The 24,540-nt window shown below is 38.3% G+C and overlaps 1 protein-coding gene across 1 annotated transcript in view; it reads right to left on the reverse strand.

The window, feature by feature from the left end:
• The window catches only part of DMRT1 (doublesex and mab-3 related transcription factor 1), an 80,592-nt gene extending 57,749 nt beyond the window's left edge, over positions 1-22,843 (reverse strand). Inside the window, exons 1-2 of the mRNA XM_032213974.1 lie at positions 22,523-22,843; positions 16,182-16,365 (exon numbers count right to left, since the gene is read on the reverse strand). Of these exons, the coding sequence (XP_032069865.1) occupies positions 16,182-16,365; positions 22,523-22,843 (505 nt within the window). The remainder of the gene's footprint in view (positions 1-16,181; positions 16,366-22,522) is intronic.
• Positions 22,844-24,540: the final 1,697 nt, after the last annotated feature.

The following is a 24,540-nucleotide window of genomic DNA, read 5'->3' on the forward strand; positions in this document are numbered from 1 at the left end:
ACTATATCGGGGGTGGTGGTAGCTTTTTCTTTCCTCCTTCCTAGTTTTGTAGGAATTCACACTGGCTGTGCTAGTTGGGGATTATAGGCATTGTAATCCCCCTCATGAAAAGCAGGTCAACATGCTGAAGTTGTTACTGAAGTCATTTCAGCTCCGGAAGCAATAAACTAGACATGGATTGTTTATGATTGTTACTCAGGATTCACTGGTTCTTTGTTCTCCCATGGCCCTGTCGCAGAATTTACAAAATACAGTATGTGGAGACATCTCTCTGAAGAGATAATGGGATTCTAAACTTTTTTCCCATTTAACCATTCTCTTATGGGACAGTCTTACAATTCTGAACACTTCCTACCATGACCATCTACTGGGGCAGGGATAGCTAACCATGGCCCCTTTATGACAGGTGGACATCAGCTCCCAGAATTCCTATGTTCTCCTTAACAACCAGGTAAACAAATATACCTAGCTGCCTAATGCTAATGCCCCTCTTTGACACTACAAGAAAGAAACTTTAATTACCCCACTTTCGCCTTCTTTGGTATACTTGGAAGGGATAGAAAAATGGTCTCAGGCTTGTTATTATAGCCCCATATTAATAAACAGAGTTCTAATTTTTCTTTTGAATGTTTCCTAACCTGGCCTATTTCAAAGAGCTGCCAATGGGAGATCTGAAAGGGTAAGAGTGATGCAAGTAGCACATGTAATATCACTGCCCAGTTTCCATAGTGGTATCCCGCTCATTCCTGCCACATCTTTCCCATTACCCTCAGGAAGGAATATCCTAGAATATCTCTTTTAAAATAAGTTACTGTGTTTTTAAAGTAGAATGACATTCCTGGTAAGATGGTTTGGGAAGAGCGTTATCCTGAAAGATGCGAAATGAATCAATCTATTTACAATGAAAGAAATGGAATTGTATGGAAATAGCAGAGCTTGAAAAGTAAAAAACTAAAAGTCCTGAATACAATATCAAAATGAAAAGACGGGAAAAAATTCTTTACAAAAAAAAAAAAAAAAAAAGCTAATTTCTTCTAAGAAAAAGGAGAATAGGGATTATTCTATAAAGATCTTGGAGGAAAATTGCTTCTTTCTTGGTTCTTTTACATAGGTTTTGCATTAAAATGTTTCTCTCAGCTTTAATATTAGGAACAATTAAAGGTATTTATATAAGCAGTAAGAGGATTAAAGAAATTGAATCTTCTAGTATGACAATACCTATTCAAGAAAGTTCTCATCTCTCAGTCTTACGTCCTCTTATTTAACAGGAAATATATTAGTAGAATTTTACACAGCTGTTTAGCCAGTCAACTTTCATGTCTTTTATTAATTTAGCTAATAACAGAAAACACATTTTTGAGAAGGAGCTCAAACACCTGGCACTTTTTGAGACATAATGGTGATTTAAATAATTTAATAGTGTCTACCTGACCAAATTTATTTATAAAAAGGTAAATTAAAATACTGGTATATACTAATTAAAGAAGGTGTTGATACAATAGAATTCATTATAGGGATACTCACAAATAATCTCTATAATCTGAGTTTACTCTCTAGTAACAAAGAAATTAAATAAATTAAACTTCAAATTAATTAAAGATAATTATGCTTTGAATAATTGCATTGTTTTCATTAACTTACAATAAATGAAACGATAATTCCCTTCCATGTAAACTTGCCCCGTCTGCCAGAGTTGAGTTTATATAATTAGAATGATAGATGTCAAATAATCTTAAACAAAGCTAAGGTAATATCTAAAATATTACTAGATTTTTTTTCAAATTGTTTTGATCCTTGCCACAATGCATATAATTAGGTCGCATGGCATTGTATTATGTCAAGCATAATTGGCTATTTTGTGGGGAAAAAATACAGTAGTTATATTGTAGCTGTGAAGTAGAAACTGCCTGTAATAATAAAAAAATAAATTATAAAAACTAAAAGTATACAGAAGGGGAAGTTATGTTAGCAGTCAGAGTCTAAACAGAAAGGGGCCCACTGAATCTACAACTAAACCAGCTCCCATAGCCTCTTTCTCTTTGTGAACCATTTCCATCTGACTTGTTTATTTTTTATAGGCTATGTTACAGGTGCTTACATTTCCATGTTTTATTCTCCCTTGCCTATTCTTATAGACCAGGGGTATCCAACCCTGGCAACTTGAAGACTTATGGACTACCCCCCCACCCAAATAATTCCCCAGGCAGCATGGAAGGGAATTCTGGAAGCTGACATCCACAACTCTTAAAAGTTGCCAAGGTTGGACATCCCTGTTATAGACCACAAATCTAATGGCCCAAAATATGGAAATATGTTTTTAGCTGAGCTCTAAACTCCTACCATATGGGAAAAAAGGTAAGGATTAGCACAATTCAGGGTGGATTATACTTATATTCTCTATTTCTCTGTAGGAAAGCTACAGGGTATTTACAATTTTGCAATTTAAGCATTTTCTTAGTGGAGAATTTTTTTTACAAAAAAGTTGTTCAATATTCCAAAGAGCAAATAAGCAATTGCTAGCTGTATATAAATATTGCTTACTGTTGCTATATACAGTGCATGGGTCTCATCATACTGATGTCTATATTTAGCTGCGTGCTCCTTACTTGCCATTTCTAACTTCAGCACTCTCGATCCTTCAAGCAAAATGGTTACTGAGGCATTCTGATACTGCTAAAACTATCCACTGAATTCTAGGATATGTGCAAAAGGCTTCAAATCTGCACAGTACAATTGTTGTAAATATTATCAAGCGTTCTTATAAGGCCTATCTGCACAAGAGAAGACAGCTTTGGGGGCAGGCAGGGGCTTTATCAGGAAAGACGTCAATGCCTAATGCCATGTGACTCTCAAGGATGATTTTCTTTTCTCTTTTTTTTTTGGTCAGAAAAGCACTTGGCTCTGTTTTAAATACAGTGAAAGGACCATAATATTCTTCCACACCATTGAAAAGTTGGCACAGTTGCCAACAGTTGACATTAAAACTAGAAATTGATCCACCCTATTACATTGTGCACAGTATACTACAGGTGAAACTCGAAAAATTAGAATATCGTGCAAAAGTTCATTTATTTCAGTAATGCAACTTAAAAGGTGAAACTAATATGTAAGATAGACTCATTACATGCAAAGCAAGCTAGTTCAAGCCGTGATTTGTCATAATTGTGACGGTTATGGCTTATAGCTCATGAAAATTCCAAATCCACAATCTCAGAAAATTAGAATATTGTGAAAAGGTGCAATATTCTAGGCTCAAAGTGTCCCACTCTAATCAGCTAATTAAGCTATAACACATGCAAAGGGTTCCTGAGCCTTTAAATGGTCTCTCAGTCTGGTTCAGTAGGAATCACAATCATGGGAAAGACTGCTGACCTGATAGCTGTGCAGAAAACCATAATTGACATCCTCCATAAGGAGGGAAAGCCTCAAAAAGTAATTGCAAAAGAAGTTGGATGTTCCCAAAGTGCTGTATCAAAGCACATTAATAGAAAGTTATGTGGAAGGGAAAAGTGCGGAAGAAAAAGGTGCACAAGCAGCAGGGATGACCACAGCCTGGAAAGGACTGTCAGGAAAAGGCCATTCAAAAGTGTTGGGGACTTTCACAAGGAGTGGGCTGAGGCTGAAGTCTGTGCATCAAGAGCCACCACACACAGACGGATCCTGGACATGGGCTTCAAATGTCGTATTCCTCTTGTCAAGCCGCTCCTGAACAAAAAAAATGTCAGAAGCTTCTTACCTAGGCTAAAGAAAAACAGACCTGGTCTGTTGCTCAGTGGTCCAAAGTCCTCTTTTCTGATGAGAGCAACTTTTGCATCTCATTTGGAAACCAAGGACCCAGAGTATGGAGGAAGAATGGAGAGGCACACACTGCTAGATGCTTAAAGTCCAGTGTGAAATTTCCACAGTCTGTGTTCATTTTCCAGCAGGACTTGGCACCTGCCCACACTGCCAAAAGCAGCAGAACCTGGTTCAATGACCGTGGGATTACTGTGCTTGATTGGCCAGCAAACTCGCCTGACCTGAACCCCATAGAGACCGTGGAAAGAGAAAGAGGAGAGATATGAGACTGAACAATGCAGAAGAGCTGAAGGTTGCTATTGAAGCATCCTGGTCTTCCATAACACCTCAGCAGTGCCACAGGCTGATAGCTTCCATGCCACGCCGCATTGAGGCAGTAATTGCTGCAAAAGGGGCCCAAACCAAGTACTGAGTACATATGCATGCTTATACTTTTCAGAGGTCCAATATTGTTCTATGTATAATCCTTGTTTTATTGATTGCATGTAATATTCTAATTTTCTGAGATTGTGGATTTGGGGTTTTCATGAGCTGTAAGCCATAATCATCACAATTATGACACATCACGGCTTGAACTATCTTGCTTTGCATGTAATGAGTCTATCTCATATATTAGTTTCACCTTTTAAGATGCATTACTGAAATAAATGAACTTTTGCACGAGATTCTAATCTTTCGAGTTTCACCTGTATATTGATCAACTGCATTGATTTATATTCTTGTGGACAGGTTCTTCAATTTATTATACAATCAGGCATTCCAGATTATTCATTGCATTAAAAATTACAGCAGGCAGTCATTGAAAGCCAATCAACATTAACATTTAATTGACAGGTTGTGCACTGTGGCTCACAGTCTGATACACTACTTCAAGAAATAAAAATGTTATGTTTTTTAAAATGTAAAGAAGATTACAACTAAGTGGCATTTCATAGGTGTATTTCACTTAGTATTAAATGATATTCAGTAAAATAACCAAATCCAATCCAAAATTAGATTTGTCCTAAGTAACAAGGCACTGGCCATAGCTAAATGGCCATCTCCAGAGATGGGTAGGGGCCTCTACCCTGAACATTTCATTAACCTCAGCTTCACTGGAAAATGGGTACCCAGAGAAATTGAGAACTTGAGACCTATGTTAAGAACACATTCATGGTTTTAAACCCTTAAATTTAAAGCCTTAAATTAAGGTTGGACAATAATAATTCACATGGCTCCCAGCATCAAAACTCAACTTCCATGGAATGTGTGGGGCTGATATTTCTTTAATTTTTTGGTAATGTGGGAGCTAAGGACCATGGTGAGTTTTTATTCTTAGATGAAACTGGAATGTTTTTTCCTCTTTTCTGAGAGGCAGAATTTAGGACAAAAATAAGTGCCTTAAAATTGAGGTTAAAGCTTCCAATTCAAAATCCAAACTTAAATTCCTGCAAAATGCAAAGAAATGTAAGCCAGATATTATGGATACCTAGTCTAATGAATCCATGAAAACATCAGCAACACCTCTTTCAATCCCTAGAGTCTATATATGTTGCATGGCTTTCTGTACTAACCATATTAGAATTCTCTACATTAAAAATTACACAGCATTAGGGAATTACATCTCTGCATTAGGCTGTCACAGAGCTCATCTAGGCTCTTCTTCCTACAATTCTAGTCATAGTTATGAACATATAATTTCTAATTAATGGTATATAATCAATAATTAACAGGAATTTGGAGTACTGTTGTTGGAATAGTTTACATCCAAGTCATAAAACTTCTATGTAAAAAAAGGAGGAAATGTTCTCTGAGATTATGCTGGTACTGCTCTCACTTTATCTTGGGGACAAGTCAAGGGCAGCTTTTCATAGATCAACATTTATAATCTGCCTGAAAAATGTGGTTCTATTTAAGACAACAAACTTGACACAAGATGCAGAGCACACTCTGATCTGAACTTCTGCACTAATTTGGAAACAGAGGCTACAGTTTCTTGCAAGGGGTGGCCAATAGAATTTGGGACTAGGTAATTCAGAAGGCAGTAATGCCCATGCATGGGTTGTGTTCCTGGGCACAGAGTAAGAAAGACTTCCAAGCACATGCAACTGAAAAGCTTTATACAGCCCAATATCTTGCAGATATCAGTAATTAGACATTTGGAAAATTGAAGTCCAACGCATCTCTGCATGAACCAAATTGAGGAAAACTAACAGAGAAACAGAGTTGGAAGCGACCTTGAAAGTCTTCTAGTTCAACCCTTGCTCAAGAGGGAGATCCTATACCATTTCAGACAAATGGTTGTCCATTCTCTTCTTAAAAACCTCCAATGATGGAGCTCTCACAACTTCTGAAGGCAAGCCATTCTAGTTATTACGTTAATTGTTTTGCCAGGAAATTTCTCTTTATTTCTCGGTTAGTTCTCACCTTGACGTCTATGCTCTTGTCCTGCCTTAAGGTGCTTTGAAGAATAGGTTGACACTCTTTGTGGCAGTCCCTTATATTTGAACGCTATCATGTCATCCGTTTTCATTAAACTATACATACCAAATTCCTGCAACCATTCTTCATGTTTTAGCCTCCAGTCCCTATTAAATTTTGTTGCTCTTCTCTGGACTCTTTCTAGAATCTCAACAACTTTTTTATATTGTGGCAGCCAAAACTGGATGTAATATTTCCATACAGGCTTCCCATAGGAAGGCTTCCTTCTCAGTTTTTGATGACAATGAACAAGATATTATTTTCTTTCTTGAACAACTGTCCTCTCACAATTATAATCTGAACTACATGCATTTTTCCACAGAAGGAAAATGAATGTCCTATTCACCCCTCACATAATTTTTTTTCAAGGTTTTCATGTTTTTAAAAATTGCCTATTGAAGAATTGTATATTGTTCAGCCATATTGAAACACATTATAATCATGATTTTCTGAATTAGATCGGTGGGTTCACACGTAATGCCACACATCACAAGCCACACAGCCAACTTGAAAGGTCATGATAAATCCAAATTAAATCAGTAAGTTTATGGCTCAATGTAATGCTCACAGTAGTCAGAGCGGAGTGATAGAGCTCACTGGATACAAAGCAGATGATAACACAAAATCATTGAAAAATGCTGTATTAAGAGAAAAAGCTGAAAATCCAAGCAGAAATAACTTCATCTACAATTCTGTAAAGTCTAATACTAGTATTAGACTGTAATCTTTTCAATAACATATCAAAGACTAGGTTAAGTGTGGAGTAAGAACCTTTTATGAATATCTAAAAGGGCAGACCTTGGAAAAGTAAGACTGGGATAAAATTATTATAAGCTCACTGTAAAAATAAAATTAGGGAGGTATCTGCTGATAGAAATTCTTCACAGGCTACTTTAATCAAAGCTACATTCTAGAATCCACAAAATGATAAACACAGGAGGATTTTGGCAAAGAGAAGCAGTCACTCAACTGGATGGTTCAGAAGTGCTGCAAATAAAACAAAGAAACTACACTGCATCTCCTCATTCCACGTTACCACACAGTAAATGCCTCTGAATTCAGTGGCATGTCATTCTAAACAGACTAACAACAGTTGAACTATAAATTATCCAAGTGCATTTTTGAATAAGTAGACACACAAAGTCACAAATAAAAAGTTAAAATGTGTGTTTAGAAATTATAATAAAAATGGTCCAAATAAAATCAGCAATCAAGTCTTATTTGTTATCTTCTAATTGCGGATTCTAGGATACAGCTTCTATTGAAGTAGCATGTGGTGAATTTCTACCAGCAGATACCTCCCTTATTTTATACTGTTTCTTTACACCAGTTATTCAATACAGATCATAGTAAATTAACTTTCCATCTTACCGGATAGATTATCTGGATTTGTTTAATGTGCTGTGTAAATCCAGTCAATATTGTTTACAAACTTTTTTTTTAATAAATACCTAGGAAACAAACAACCAGTTCAGAGAGCACCAAGAATTCTACAGATCAATCCTGCAGATCAATATATATAAAACAGTCCAAACTGCTGCCTGACTGCCTCACTTATAAGCAAATGTTTTCCACTTCACCTTGAAGCCTAATCTGGTTCACTTTTGAACTCAATCTTGCTCATACCAAATCAGGTCTGGTCCTGTTCAGTTTTCGAACGGCCAATCAACAAAAGAACCAATCAGCTGCTCAGAATTGAAATACAGCTCCAAATGAACAACCATTCACACAACCGACTGACCAAACTGCCACACAAGACATTTATAAACTAAGGAGAATAGGACAAGAAAATCCTGCTGATGCTGTTACCTAGTCTGGTAATGAAACATTCAGAAACTAAATTGAAACAAGCATAGAGAGCAAACCACTGCCAAAATGTAAGCTACAAGTATTTTCTATATTTTCAAAACTATAATCTCTGCCACCATCTGTAGCTGTTCAGTTTTTGCAGCAAAATTATCTGCCTCTCCGTGTAATTAACTGGTCTGATTTTGCTTTTTTTCAACCACTGTGGGCAGCAAGAAGTCCTTTGCAGCTTTTTCACATTCCAAGTGAGTCTTGTCTTCAGGGAAAGTTTCATGGGGCAACCCAGCTTGCATCCCTGTTCTATTATGAGCAACTGCTTGCAAATTGTGAGCCCGGCTGGAACAGATACCTAAGCACAAATATTTACTTCTTTGGAAAATATGCCCAATTTTTCTTTCAAATGTCATTATGTATCTCCAGTCATCCTTTGCAATTTAAATTAACTAAATTAACTAAAATAATCTGGGAATTCTAGAAATGTTGCTCCCCAACATATCTGAAGGGCATCTAAATTGGGGAAGACTTCCTTACATTTTTAAGCGTGCACTTTTTTTTAAAAAAAAGATATATTTGCAAATGCAATTGCAAACTCTTGATAGGTTCACTGCTTTTGCTTTTATTTAATGTGAACTTGAGCCCATACACCATATCTCATGCTATTGATGTGATCAGCAATAAGCTTCTGTGCTTTAAAAAAAACTAAAGAACAGATGCCGATGAGTCTCTCTGTGTCTGAGGCACTGTCCTTGGGAACATGCTATCGATAAATCCTTCCCCCTCCTGAGAATAAATCCTTCCCCTCTCATGGGAGTAAATAGTAAGAGAAAACTACATCATTTACTGCTTAGTGACAACTTTTCTCCCTAATGTTAATGGTTGTATGCAAGTGGGGGAGGAAAGAGGAGTGAGGGAAAGTTTCCATAGTATTGTGATTAGGGAGGGAAAATTGAATCCAATTTAACCCCCCCCCTTTCCACTGGGTGTTTCAGAAATAACTCCATTGCATACTAAACATTTTATATATATTTTTTAAATGCATACACAATATTATTGCCAGCCATGTCACAAATGCAACATGTTGCTAGGCTCTTCACTATCTCATATAAATAACATACCTCTGCAGAGGTTAAGAATTGTCTCAAGAATAATCCTAAGCAATTCTCTTAAATCCATCTGCCAATGATGCTTGAAGCATTGCCTTGTGTCCCAACGGTCTAATTGAACCTTTAGTTAAGAAAGGAAGCGTCTCCCAATTTAATTATTTCCCTTGTATTTTTTAGTTTCAAGCCATCACTCTTTGTTATGCTGCTGCAAGCATTGTAAATAATACCTCCCCTTCCTTCATATTATTACCTCTCAAATATTTATAGACTGTTATATTCATCCCCTCTCTTTCTACAAGGTATACATCATTTCTGTCATCCAAGTCTTGATATATTCAGATTTATCCACCTCCCTGTTCATAATGAGATGCCACACTCTAAAGCAAGGTTCCAACAAGAGAGAAGAAATGCTGTTAGACTAACTTCCTGATTTCAGCACTTCCATATCATCATTTTCACCTTTCCCAATCTCACAAAAGTAATTCGACGTTCAACTTCCCAGCAGAATGCAAAGAACAAAGATCTTTCCATTTTAAAGTTCCATCTATTTCATGTTTTTAGTTCACATGTGCATCTGTACTGTGATTTGTAAAACCAACTTCTGCTATGAGAGAAACTGCCAAGTGGCCGAAGTACATGTCCTCTCTTGCATTTGAAGTCCCGGAGATAGTGGTATTTGGATACCAATGGGTCAGCAACTGAAGCTCTACAGCAGGGGTGTCAAATTGGTGGCCAGTGGGCCAGATGCATCACATCTGGCCATGCCCATCCTGCCGCCACAAAGGCAAAAAACATTGTGATGGGTCACGTGATGCGATCAGGTTTGACACCTGTGCTCTACAAGAAGACAGGCTAAACAACATCCAGGAGGTGAGATAACAACAGTTATCGCCAAATGGGAATTGGCTCACTCTTTTCCAAATCTTTAACAAAACAGTTGCCTTCACTACTACTCCAAATACAGTACAGCACCGTGAGGGGAAAAATTGTTCAACTGCTGAACAGAGATGATAGCATGAGATCATAGAGTCCTTAATCTATCCTGGAAAAGGGCAAAGACCCCATATGGTACTGATATTCAAAGCTCATTACAGACTGTACCCATGGGTCAGCCCTCTTCATCACCAGGTGTGCTGTTGACCAAATTTCCTGGACCTCCATTTCCCAATATATGGGGTAAAACAGGCTGATTAATGCCTAACATTCACCTTGATCACCACTTCTAAGGACTTGGGAATGAGCGTTTCAGTTAACTGACGGTTAATCAAGAATGGAATGGCATGGCTAAATTTAGCATCGATGCTGCATTTCTGTAACCAATACGGCCAAGAGACAAACAAATAAATACTGTATGCTAGATTTTTAATTTGTCAGGGAAGTCAATATAGTAAATAATTAACAGTTATTAACTTTAGCCTTTTTCAAGCTATTTAAAGTTTTAGCAAAATGAAAACCACCCAACTGAATCTGAATTCAGAAATGATCAATTGGTAAGTGGCTAGTAATCATAAAATACTGAATACTCTATTCACCTTGCAAAACTGGGTACTGCACAGCATTCCAGGTGAACACTTCAAATCATACAGCCTCCATGTACAATGGATTTCAATATACAAGTTTGAATATTTAATGGGGTATTTATAAATTTAGGATTTGCTTTTCCCCTTCTGTTCCAATTAACCATTCAATGGGTTAGATCAGTGGTTCCCAAACTTGGCAACTTTAAGGCTTGTGGACTTCAACTCCCAGAGTTCTCCAGCCAGAAGAGCTAGCTGGAGAATTCTGGGAGTTGAAGTCCACAAGTCTTAAAGTTGCCAAGTTTGGGAACCACAGGGTTAGATTGAAGAAGCAAAGTGAAGATTACAATATATCCTTTTAATACCCAATTCTGTTAGTATCTAGGAAACTCTTCATGGATACACTATAGGAGAATATTTGGATTAACAGGAGATTACAGTAATTCCAGCAATCCCCATATTTATACCAATGAGACAAGACAACATGGAAAATGTTCCAGTCCTAATTTCTTTCCATGTTAACTTTTTCAATTGTGGAACTGTATGGTTTCAAGTAATCCTTTTAATTTACTTAACCATAAACTATAGAATGCAATCATTTAAATAAATGTTCATTAATGATATTTCCAGTATCATTTATTTTGTAAATAAGTATCAAACATTTGCACACAGGTTTTGCACATATATGCTAATTTGCACCACCAATTTACCTACTGATCATCTTCATTCCAATAGCTTTTATCTCATGGATTTTTTTATGACAGAAACCATAGTAAGTAAATGAAGAAATGTGATATTTTGTTTTTTAACACCAGCATCTTTCAAAAAGATTAAAATGAAACTTCCAAAATTTTTAGTCAAACCATTCAAATATTTGGAGTCGGCCAAATCTAAAAAATGGCTCTGCATGTAAAAATGGCTTTTGCACATATTTGTAGAACTGTATTCATATAATAGCAGACTGTTCCCACTAAATGTGATTAATGTATGCAAAAGAAAAATTAGCAATACAACTACTTTTTTCTCCTCAAATCTAATAAAAGTTTAAGTATTAAATTCTGGTCTTGCAAGATAGTTCAATCTTTTAAAGAGAGATTATGAAAGCACATTTTAAAAATCCTATGAGCATTTTGTGCTAGAATTTTATAAGCATCTTAAAAATTATATTGTGATCACCTCTGAATAGTCTAAGTTTGATTAACAACAGGCACTTTTTTTATCTAATTCATTTTTGCAAGAACCTTATGTGAAATATTATTTTCATTTTGTAAAAAAGAAAACTTGCTTTGATTGGGGCAAAGGTAAGGATTCACCAGGAGTGAGTGAAAACAGGTATTAAAGATAGCTTTGTTCCCATTTTGCACAATAGAAGGAGATAACCCTTTTCTGACCAGATTCCACCAATACATGGATGAGAAGGAAAAGGCTAGATAGAGTAGGCCTTAAATATGAGGAAGGCTTGGATTTTACTTATTCCATGGAATTTTGGAGATTGCTTAAAAACTATTATCAAGCCTTTTTAAAGGAAGGCTTTTTGAAAACCCCAGTTGGAACGATGGTTTTTTAATATGATGGATGGGTTCCAAAAGAATTGGATTGGGAGGACAGATGGTCTGTTTTTGAGTTAAAATCAGGAATAAGCACCACTATATCTAAGAAACAATCATATGGATGAACCCTCTTTACAAGCAGATCCCGCCTTAGCAAATCATCATCTGCTCAATCAAGGTACAAGTGGTGGTAGAAGAGATGGGTCAACAGTCTTCATTCATGTTCGTCTTACTCTTAAAAAGACAGACAATATAATTCTTCCTGTTCCCCCTTTTAAATTAGTTGTGAGAATTTGTTTTATTTTCCCTCAAGAGAAGGGATTCTTCTATCAAACCACCTTTTTCTTTCTTTTTGGCAACCAGGACACACATTGAATTCTTCAAGAGATAATAACCGGTCTTTTGCAGAGGAATGGTACTGTATGTGCTTTATGTCTGTTCATGCCATGTGACCAAGTCACATTTCAAACTACACATACAAACACAGAAGTCAGTGTCACACTTAAATTAAGATATGATTCTGAATGGCCCAGGAGGAGGAGGATGATGTTCTTTGTCATAATGAGAAAAATAAGAAACAAAGAAACAGTGGAAATACAAATCCTTCTTTCGCTTTTCTCACACAAGCACCTAGTTTCTAAAGGTTTAGCTATCGAAATACCTTCATTATTTCATTTGCTTATGTAACTCATCCTGTTTCCTCTACTTTATCATGGTTGAAGGTGATGTATTTAGGCTACAATCTTAACACTAGATCCTTTTCAGTAAGAAGTGCGGAATTTTCAGGCTCAAAACATCTACTTCAGTGACATGCAGTGAGGTTTATAGCTGGTGAGGCACTGACATAGGAGTTTCAAATTTGTTTAGACTTGTGGACTTCAATTCCCTGAATTCCACAGCCAGGCATGCTCAGTTCCGATTTAAAGCGAGAGTATTTTCCCCCCTTGCGAAATAAGTTTTCCTTCATTCTTTTTCTTCTCCCTTCCCCTCCTTCCTTCCTCTCTCCCTCCCTCCCCACTCTCTCAAACAGACACACGCACACAGAGAAGTTGGATCCCTCTCTCTCTCACTCTCTCTCAAACAAACACAAACACAGAAGTTGGATTGGATATATTTTCCAATGGCTTGAAAGCAGCTCCTCTGCCATACACCCCCCCCCCATTCCCCTGCTGCCTTCCGATCCGAGCCTTTGATTGCAGGTGGAGCCACGTTGCCTTTTCAAACTTGTAATCAGTGAAGCTGGGCTTATATACTTTTATCCAGCTGTGTGTGTGTGTGTGTGTGTGTGTGTGTGTGTGTGTATGTGTGTTTGAAAAGGCAACGTGGCTCTGCATGCAATCAAACTTTTTGAATTCCTCTCCCCTCCCCACACACGCACCTTTTCCAGCTGTTTCAGAGAGGATTTCAACTCTGCTCTTGCCTGCCCTCATGAAAAGAAAATGTAAAAGGAGAAAGGCATGAGCTCTGAGGCCAGACTGAGCTAGTTGATCCCAGAGCCTCTAAAAACCGGCCTCTACAGGAGGCTAGAGAACCACGTGCCTCATCTACATAAGGAATTTTTTGGCTTTTAACCCTTGCTTAGCTCTGCTCGAGTGATCATAAAGTCAGACTAAATGAGGCACCTCGTTCTTCTGCTGCACCCTGTAGAAGGCACATTTTTAGAGGCTTTTTTACACAGTTAAGCACTAAGCAGTGTCATCCACTGTGATTCTGGCAGCAACTACCTCAGCCTTTTTCCTTTTACATTTTTTTTCTTTTTATGATGATAGTGGTGAGACCCTGCCTCCCCTGACTGCACGTCCCTGCTCTGCTTCATGCTTCTTTTACATTCTTGATCTCCATTAGCATAACCAGTTTTAAAAATAAACAAACTGAAATGCAATGACAAGACTTAGGAATGAAAATAATGGTAAGTCCTCTCCCTTTATTCACTCTTCTGTTCTGTCTTCTTATTTTTTCCCCCCTCAGATAGCATGGCGTGTCACCAGAGGCTTGAAAAATGGACTCTGGCCTCTCAATGTGCCATAATATTTCCGGCCTGCCAATAAAATGGATACAGCAAAAAAAAAAAAAACTTTTCTGGTACCTTGTATGATTTGTGTGGCTCCTTCACACCCTATTCCTCTCTCGGTAAACCATGTACAGTGTGATGAAGTTGGAAAGAAAAACTGCTATACCTCTAAGGAAGTGGGAGGGAGAGAAAACCTTCACAAGAAAGGAGTGAACCCACTGCTTTCTGGAGTTGTCAAATGAAAAATCTGGTGTCATGGACTTGTGGACAATAATAGCGGCTGCTCAAACTGTCTCGACTGGAGAGAAGAATGAAACACAAATTATGAAACTGCCATCGACTTCTGTGACTTATTAAAGCTGTGCCTGAACATTTATTTCTTTTGCTGGTATCCAATTCTGCTCAAACTCAGAGGAACTTAAGTGTATAAATAAGAAATCATATATAGAATTCTGATGGCTGTTCTTAGCAGGACTTGCTATATAATTTAGAATGCAGGAAGTTCTGCATAATCCATAGATTGGGAGGGAATGCAATTTTTCATATAACCAAACTAAACTACAGACTGCAGTTAAAATTGCTTTTTTAAAGCCAATTGAGATCCGAGGGTTTTTCAGTGGTCACTGTACTATGATTTGCAGCATCCTTCATTGTGGTTCACATGATTGAAGCTCTGGGTTTCAGCAAAAATGAAAGCTTCAGGAGTCAACTCTTTAACGTATCTCTTTCTCTTAATGCAACCACAACTTTCTTTAGGCTCATGAAACCTTAACTCCCTCCCCCACAAAATAATTCCTCAATAATGTCATACTTTATAAAGACTAAAACATGGTTAAAAAAACAACTTGTTGGAGTTCTGAGAGAGACTAACAGTGAAAAAAAAGTACAGTCAAATGCAGTCAATTTTTTTATCACTTGCACTTTGCCTTTTGTATGTTTGTATGTATGTATGCATGCATGCATACATGAATGTAATTATGAAAATTATTTGCCACCCATCTCGTAACCAAAGTTTCTGGGCAGCTTACAACAAAAAATATTATTGCATTAAAAATAATAAAATGCAACGATCATAGAAATACAATGGATAATATCATTAACAAATAAAACCATTACCACCAGATGTGAAAGGAAGGACATACCAGGAGAAAGGGGGTGGGTGGGATGAAGTTTTAATTAATCAACCAGGTTCAGTAAGAAGATCTCCCACTGGGTCCCCAAGCCACCTGGAAAAGCCAGATCTTAAGGCTTTTAGGAAACAGCAGGCAGGTGGAGTTGATTTCACTTTAGGGGTTTGGATATTCCAGAGGCAGGAGCCATGGCAGAAAAGGTTCTTCTCCTGGATCCTGCCAGCCAAAATTCCTTGGCTGACAGGATCTGCAATATGCCCCCTCTGCCAGCATGGGTGGAGTGGGCCAGTTCCATTGAGGTGATATGGTTCCTCAAGTAGACTAGACTCATGTCATACATTGCTTTAAACAAACACCTTGAATTGCACCTGGAATCACTGTCAAACTGAATAGTGCCTGAAGAAATAACATTGAATTTATGAACAAATAATCAGATTAAGGCAGGCTATTCAACTTTAACCAAAATGATACCTCTAAAAGAATGTACACTGTAAAGATGTAACATAAAACAGGATTTTATTGTCCCAAAGGTGTTTTTTTCAAGAGGCAACTGGACTTGTGGTTTTTCTTTGAAAACATTTCACTTCTCATCCAAGAAGCTTCTTTAAAAAGCACCTTTGGGACAACCATGACCTGGATGACTAAGGATCTCCATAGGATTATTGTATGTGCTTTTATGCATGCATCCCTGGTTTACTGAAATCAAATTAGATCTGTTAGAGTCCAAGAAACTCATGACGACAATGTGTCCCCCCCCCCCCAAGATGTAAGACTTTGAAGGAAGGTCCCTTTATCTAGGACGTTACCTGTGGATGAGGTAGACACTACAGTTGCTGTGGTTGTTGACTGGGGTGGGCTGGTGCTTTCCAACAAGCAGGAACTGTTAGCATTGTTTTCTTTCTTCACGTACATTTCTGTGGCGCTAGGCAATGGGATGGGGTGGCTAATCCCCAGCTCTTCCTCTTGGGCTTGTTGTCTTCTCAATGCAACCTGGAAAAGGGAAAGTTACACTGTATTTGCACTGTTATCTAAAAAAACAACAGCAGCAAAATTGGGCAGAACACTGCAGTTTTCTTTATCTTAACACACAAAGGCTTATGGACGCAAATAAAAACATAATTTTAAAGCTAAAAAAATTAAAAAGAGAAAAAATAAGAGAAAAAATTAAAGAAACCTACAAGGTAAGCATCTACCAATAAGATTTCTAATGTGGCAGCTGTCTAAACTTAGTTAACTGTTATTTTTTTAACCCTTGGCTTTAGTTATTTGGAAACCCCCTGAAAAATAAAATGAGATCCTTCAAATATAAAGAATCAATTTGAACTGTGATTAAATGAACTGTTTTTACTGAAAACCAGAGATGGAGATTTGGATTCTTTTTATTCATGTTTTATAACAAAGGATTTACATCAACTGGAGTGAGTAGGATTAACAGCATCTATCTTTCATAAACAACATAATTTTTCACCTTTATTTCATATGCATGAGTCTTTTGGGCATCTCAGGATGTAAGCCTTATTAAAGCAAAATAATACAAAGTACTTGATACAGAATTTCTGCAGAAAATGTGAGGTTTTCAAAACATTATTCTGCTCTGGAAAAGAATTAAAATGACGTTTGAAGTTCAGAGCATTCATTTTATAGAAATCTCACTGAAGCCAATCCAGGCAGATCTTTCTTGAGCATTATTTTATAAATTATCTTATGCTGTTGCAATGTAAACAAAGTGAAACAAGACTATATATTCTGGGCCACTTAATTGCACATATGTAAAATATATACAGTATGTCTTTCATTCAGAGTTACCATTAAGAAATGGCATTTTCCCCTAGCATAGATCCTTTAACAGTTACATAATATTGAGCAAGAGTGTGAAAAATGTTTCAAATCTAAACTGTTCTGAACTCAAAAGATGTCTGTCTTAAATGCAAAACAAACTATTTCAATCATTTGAAAAGCATTCGTAACAGAAACAAAATTGTTCAGAGAACAAAATGACTTTCAAAATGACTGGAAGGGCCCGTTTCACACTTGACGTGTTCTAAACACACCAAATTTTGAGAACTAGAAGGATAAATACTGTATGGCTGATTTTCAGACTGGTACAAAATGAAAAAGTAGGTTAACTGATTACAAAGAAGCAGAATGCAGAAACAGAGGTGGATTAACACCATAGCTAAAGGAAGCAAAAACAGGCATACAAATATCATTAAACCAAAACACATTTTAACATTTAATGCACCAGGAAGGAAAACATTAATAACCAAGCCAACTGATACCAATTCAATGGAACAGTAGAACGTTTGCATCTTTTAAGTTTGGATCCGCTGAAGGGGTAAGTTTTTTTATCTAAGAAATCATTTTTTTCAAGCCAAGACATTCCAGATACTATAATGTGCTATAATTTCTATAACCCCAACAGTGTTGTAGCTGGGGATGATGTGTGTTGAAGTTCAAGGCATCAGAGACTACAAGAAAATTTTGATCCTTACACTATCGTACAACTAAGAAGTTACAACTTTATTGCAACCAACAGGTACAAAATGATTGGTAATGTTTTTGGAATTAAACATTTCTGAAACAGAAATATTCCATGGCAACTAGGGTAGTGCTAGGCTGCAAAAAAATATTTTTGTCTTTGCTGCCATCTAGTTGTCATTCATATTGTTGCAGTCCAGATCTGCTAACCTTACTACAATTCCAGTTTTCACACCTAGTGCTGAAGTTTGCAAATTATATAGCACCAGGCCAGTAAGATACAGGCTGTTTGCTGATATCACACAATTCTAACCAGCATGTATTTACAATGGTTGCAAGGTCCTGTGGCCATGAGGTTGCCATTTGCAACTTTCCCAAGGAGCTTCCAACAAGTAAAGTTAATGGAGCAGCCAGATATACTTAAATAAGTATATTTAGTGTAATATGTATTCTTAAATAAGTATACATAAGTGTAATAGGATTAATGATTATGATGATTAACAACCATGGGAAAAAGTTTGTAAAGTTGGGCACAATTCACTTAACAGCTGCACTGCTGTTGATGGAAGTTCTGGCCCCTACTGTAGTCATAAATTGAGGACTACCTGTATGGATACTACCCTTGGATTACACAGGCTAAAATTCAATCCTTTCTTCAAATGGTAAATCTGATCATTCTTTGCCCAGACAGCTTTGAAGCAATACGGAAGAGATTTGCTATTGTCTTATTAGGTTTTTTCCCCAGGTTTAGCCTATAGCATTCCAATTTCTGTTGAGCTCCCTTCCAAGTATTAACCAGATCCATTTCAATTTAGCCTGGAAGTGAACGAATACACATACAGAACCATTCATTTAATAACTTCTCCCTATCTTTTATCTTCATGCATGTAAGACTAAAATTCCCCCAAAAGGCTTGTGTTTACAATGACTGATGAAAGCTGTTGTCCATAACATTTAGACAGCATCACTTTGGGAAAGCCAAATTAGACACCAAGTTTTTACACTAAACTCTCATATTTAAGTAATGAGACTAAATCTGAAAAAAAAAGACTTATGACTAGTTTTCACTTACGATGGTTGCAGCAACCCATGATCAAAATTCGGGCACTTGACAGCTGGCATGTATTTCTGACAGTTAGACTGCCTCAGTATCATATATTCACCATTTGCAACCATCTCACCCAACCTCTGACAGTCAATGAGGGAAAACAGAGTTACTTAAAAACTAAAGTGATTCACTTAACAACTGTGGCAAAAAAACCCGTAAACACACAATGCACTTAACTCTCTTGCTTAGAAATGAAAATTTGCTGCTCTATTGTGGTCGAGGACGACCTGTATTTAAATGAACATGCCAGTGAAACAAGAAAAGCTGGCAAAAGCTAAAATATGAGGTTATAATTCAGACACATATTACAAAACCCTACTCACATAGTCTTTTTTATATAAAAATGATTGTTTAACAGAACCAGAATGTCTTCTGTTAGTAAACATTTTTTTAGTGATGTAAACTGAATTGTTGAAGAACTTTCTAAAGTCCCATCCCATTTGTGTTTTACAGCAACATCATCGTTATCTCTACTACCAGGGATGAAATTCAGCAGGTTCTGGAGAATCCATAACGGAAATTTTGAGTAGTTCGGAGAACTGGCAAATACCACCTCTGGCTGGCCCCAGAGTGGGGTGAGAATGGAAATTTTGCAATATCCTTCCCCCAGGAGTGGGAAGGAAATGGGGATTTTGCAGTATCCTTCCCCTGGAATGCAGTGGGAATGGAGATTTTGTAGTATTCACTGCCACACCCACCAAGCCACGCCCACAGAAAAGGTAGTAAAAATTTTTGAATTTCACACTGTCTACTACCCAAATTTCTTCCCTGATCATCTGGTAGCCGTAGCCCATGATGTAAACATCTGTATGTCATTATTTCCATGTATCTGTTAGCCAAACCCAAGAATGACACATGATTCTTCTACACTGAGTTCTTTATTGTTTTCATATCTATACAGACAAATTCTTGTCAGACTGAGGACTTTATTATCTATATCTGCAATATACTATGTAAACTATTAGAGGGGGGGCTGTCTTCACGCTCTTTCGCATGTAACATCCAGTCTGAGTTGACTCTTACTCCTCTAGACTGAACCCCCTTCCCACCTGGAGAGCCTCCTTACTACATTCCATCACTGTATCAGAATGAAAAGAGTTTTACCCACTGTTCCATCATAGTATGAAGGCAGATTAAATTTGCAAATTCTGGCCCCCATTCTTCATGGTGCTGAGGTTAGGTGATCAGCTGCAGTGTATTTGGGGGTTCACTGTTTGTGTCCCTGCATGACCTCTCCTCTCTGGTCACTGGTCCGTCTCTTTGGCTGCCCCTTCTTATCTGCCACTATGAAGCTGACAGTGACCCTTTCACAGTAATGAAAACATCTTATAATATAAAAACTACAAATGAAATCAAAACCAATATTTTAAAATGATTCTTAGAAGAACAGCAAATTAGCACTATTGACTGCTAATTCATTTAAGCTCACAGCTAAAATCATTTCCTAATGGCAATGTACATTTTACTTGCAAACGTTCTTAAGATCACCATTATTTACTTATGAACAAAACTCCTTAGAAATAGAGAATTTTAAAATTACTGTACAGCTTTACCTTCATTCTATACTCCCTGTCTTTACAAGCAATTCCCATTTAAAAGATCTTCTTCCTAACCTTGCTGGAGCGACTCCTTGAGCCTTTGATTACTTTTCTGTTGCATTTGTAGAAAAAGGTGTAATTTATTAAATTTTTATCTCATCTTTATTAATTTGTAAGTAATTCAATGTTCCTAAAACTCATTCCTCTTCTTATTTTTTCCAGAACAAAAATCCTGTGATGTGGAGTGGGTCGATAAGAGTACGACTGGCCCAAAGTCACATTACCCAATTGTGCATAATGGCATCAGAGTATATGCTTAGATAACCAGATATTATTCCGAGCTGTTGAGACACCAATCACAAAGGCTGAAGCACTTTAGTCATAACAGATGTCATGGAAAAAGCTAAGGGCTAGTGATGCAATCAGCTAATATTAAGATAGTATAATTTTGTAATGATGTAAGAAAGGTGAATAGGCACTGCACCATTGTTGGAACAATCCTTTCCATCAGTAGGATCATTGTTATATTAATAGTAAAAAATACAGTTGTTTCCTTTGGAGTGTTTGAAAGAAATCACTTAGGTTTAAAGGAGATGGCTACTCTCTGCAGAACAAAGTCTTTCAGAAAGACAAAATTTGTTCATATTTACTTAAAACAATCAACTATGGGAGCAACTTTAATGATAAAAGCAAATCAGCGCAAATCAGCATGATAATTACGGAGTTAGTAGTACAGGAAATTTTTGTAGGACAAACAGTAATGTTGTCTTGTAAGTATAAATGCATGTTGTTTCTGTGCCAATTTCTTTTTTAAAAATGAGTATCCAGATAAGCCAAAGAATTGGGCATTGATGGTCACACAATGGAATGGCATTCTACCTTTGACTTGCCAAACTGGCATTCTTGAGATATTTTGGACTACAATTCCCAGCACATCTGGAGATTACTAAACTGTGGGAGGCTAAATTGAAAAAAAAAAACTGTTGAAAGATTGTGACAACACTCTTTTCAAAGTATTCAGAAATGGCCTACAAATTTTTTTTTTAGTTTACAATTTTTGTAACCTTTAAAATGTTGATAATTGAAAATAATTATTCCAATTTCTCATGATTCAAGCTGAACATTCTGAATGGGGAAAAATTTAAAAATACCTTAATGTACAGTTTTCTAACAGGAAGAATTTTTAACGCAATGATTTTGCAACTCAAAATGCTGAATACGTTATTTTGCAAAAAAAAATGTTTTTCACTCACTGAATTTTAAACATTGTAAATGAAAACAAAGACATGAACATGTTAATACTTGTGTGGTTACTAATATTAAAATTTGATGTCACTGATTAAAAACTAAACTAATGAGTCTTTCACTAAGGAGTCTTTCACTGACCTAGTTAGGATCTAGGATGTAGAACCTACCACTCTTCCATTACCTTAATAAGCATTATTTCCACTCAAAATCAGTCTCACACTCAAAATCAATCTCACACTTACAAATGCTTTCAAATGCAACGATGCAATTTGCATTATTCATTGCAGGCATCTGTTTTTCATTTTAGAGGCGAATTCTACATATAACAAGCATTATTACTTGCAAAACAATCCTAGAATATTAGCAAGCCGTGCGCTATCTGAAACTAATGCCAAGAAAAGCGGGGGTGGGTGGGTTATGAAAATAGACAATGATTGAATTCCATATTATTTGGACAATAAAAAGAATATGCAGTGTTTTGCTGAAAGCCAGAACAGTATCTTGGGCGATGCGGGACAAACTTTTCTCCTCTCCCAATGTATCCTCAACTCCGGCAACGAAGTCAAGGGTTCCTGCAGAAAAAGCATCCGGGAGTTTGTTTTTTTTACACCGGTCTAGCCTATCCAATTCTCCGGGGCAGAGGTTTTGGGGGATGAGGCTTAGCCTTACTTTCCAACCTGCATCACTGAGCGGCAGTAAGGCCGCCCTGTGCTTTTTCTGCCCTAGAGCCGGTTCCCCGCCATTTCTTTCCTTGCTTAACCCTCCGGCTGCTCACCTGGGCGGCCATCACCCGTTGCCTCTCGGCGATCAAGCTGCATTTTTTACACTGGCAATCTCTCCACATGCAGAACCGCTTGTGGCCCTTCAGGGGCGAGGAGTAGCCGTGGTTCCTACAGCGGGCGCACTTGGGGAGCCGCGGGGACTTTTTCCCCGCGGCGGTGGCGGCCCCAGCAGGGCCCTGGGTTAAACCCCCGGAGTTGCCGCCACCTCCGGCAGCCGCCAGCCCGGCAGCTTTCCCAAAAGGGCCCGTTTTGGTCCCCTGGGCGTGATGCTCCGACGAAGCCGACGGCTTGCTGAAGGAGGTCTCGTTGGGCATGGCGCCTTTCCGAGCCGTTAAGTGCAAAGAATGGATCGGCTTTTCAAGGAAGGGCTTGCTTTTTAACCGGAGCCTGAAAAGGACGGGCGAGGGTCCCCGGAGGAGGCAGCTCGCCTTGGCCTGCAAAAGCGGTTGCTTTTTGCTCGGATTGGGATGCAGCCTCTGGAGGAGCCGGCTGGCAGGTGGCAGCAAAAGCCGTGCAAAGTTAGCAGCCCACCTCGTCACTTTGCAAAGACGCGCGAGCCAAATGGGGAACTCGCTGAACTTTTTGCTATTTGTTTGAAGGTATATTTCCAGAGCCCAGACCCGCTCCCGGGCGCTTTAGGCTCCACCCCCAAGGCCCTCCAGCGGCCTCCTGCAAGCCTGACCCCCGCCCCGCACCCCAGCGGCTAGGCCCAATCTATGAGGTTCCTTGCAGAGAGATGCCTGCAAGGCAACGGCCTTTGGCACGGAAGCTTCTCCTTCGGGTTACAACCCACTTGCAAAGGTCTATGGAGATTCTCAATCATCCAGCCAAGATGCTTTTTTCCAAAAGCCAACTGGACTTTCTAGTTTTTTTCTTTGAAAACCTTCGCTTCTCATCCAAGAACTGAAGAAGCTTCTTGGATGACATGCAAACGTTTTCGAAGAAGAAACCCACCCCCCCCAAAAAAAAAATCCAGTTGCCTTTTGGGGAAAAAAAGACATCTTTGGATGGAGTATTTGAAACAGTGGCAGAGTTCATAAAATAACCGGGTTAGTCTTCAAGACGCCACCAAACTGTTCGCTGGCTTCAATAGGGAATGTTTCCACCGCCCCGCTCAATGCGGCTGATTCCCAACGATGGGTGCAAAGCGAGGCAGGTCGCTGGCGCGCGCAAATCCGAACCGCGCTCGCGCAAGGCCGCTGCAGCGCAGGCTGGATTTCTGCAACGCGCCCCTCTCCCGGCAACAAGGGAGCCACAAGTCGGTTTGTTTGGCACGGAGGGCAAATGGAATGGGTGGCGTTGATAATTTGTAATGGCGGGACAGCGTGGGGAGGCCGAGACGCAAAAATGACATGTTTTTAATCTCGTTTTTTTGGCTCTTTTCGCGGAACCTCGTTTGTCCCCGGTTTCTTTGCAAGCCTTTTCTTGCGTTCGTTCCCAGAGAACTTTGGAGGTTTGCAGCGTTGGCGAAGGCGGGCGCGTATAATTGGAAATAAGTCTTCGTAGGGGGACTTAATTTCGTCCTTGGGAAAGGTGGGGGCATGGGGGGCAGAGGATCAGCACAAATATGTCTCGGGCCAGACGATTTATGGGGAACAGCTGCTTCCAGACCTTACTTCCACTGCATGGGGATGAAGAGAAGTGGGAGATTTCCGCCCAATTTCACATCTTTAGTCTGGCTGATTAACGGCTAAAGCCCACCACCTCCCTGGAAAATTCAAGGTTTCTCTTCGGTCGGCATTTTGAGAAATAGTTCTGCAACGGCTGTAAATTTGAATAGTAATTCTTAAATATATGGACGTTTCGTTCAAAGGCTCTGAGGGACAAACACTTTTTCTCTTCCAGAAAGGAGAGTGTTTATTAAAGATGTCCGTTATCAATTGCTGATTGACAGTTTCTCCCCTAGAGGAAAACTTGTTAAATACTTCTCACCCGCCCTATAAGATACTGAATATGATAGTGGAATGAAAACAAAATACAAACAGTTCAATGTATATGATTCTGACATTGT

Source organism: Thamnophis elegans, chromosome 3, assembly GCF_009769535.1.
Source record: "Thamnophis elegans isolate rThaEle1 chromosome 3, rThaEle1.pri, whole genome shotgun sequence".
Classification (NCBI taxonomy): Eukaryota; Metazoa; Chordata; class Lepidosauria; order Squamata; family Colubridae; genus Thamnophis; species Thamnophis elegans.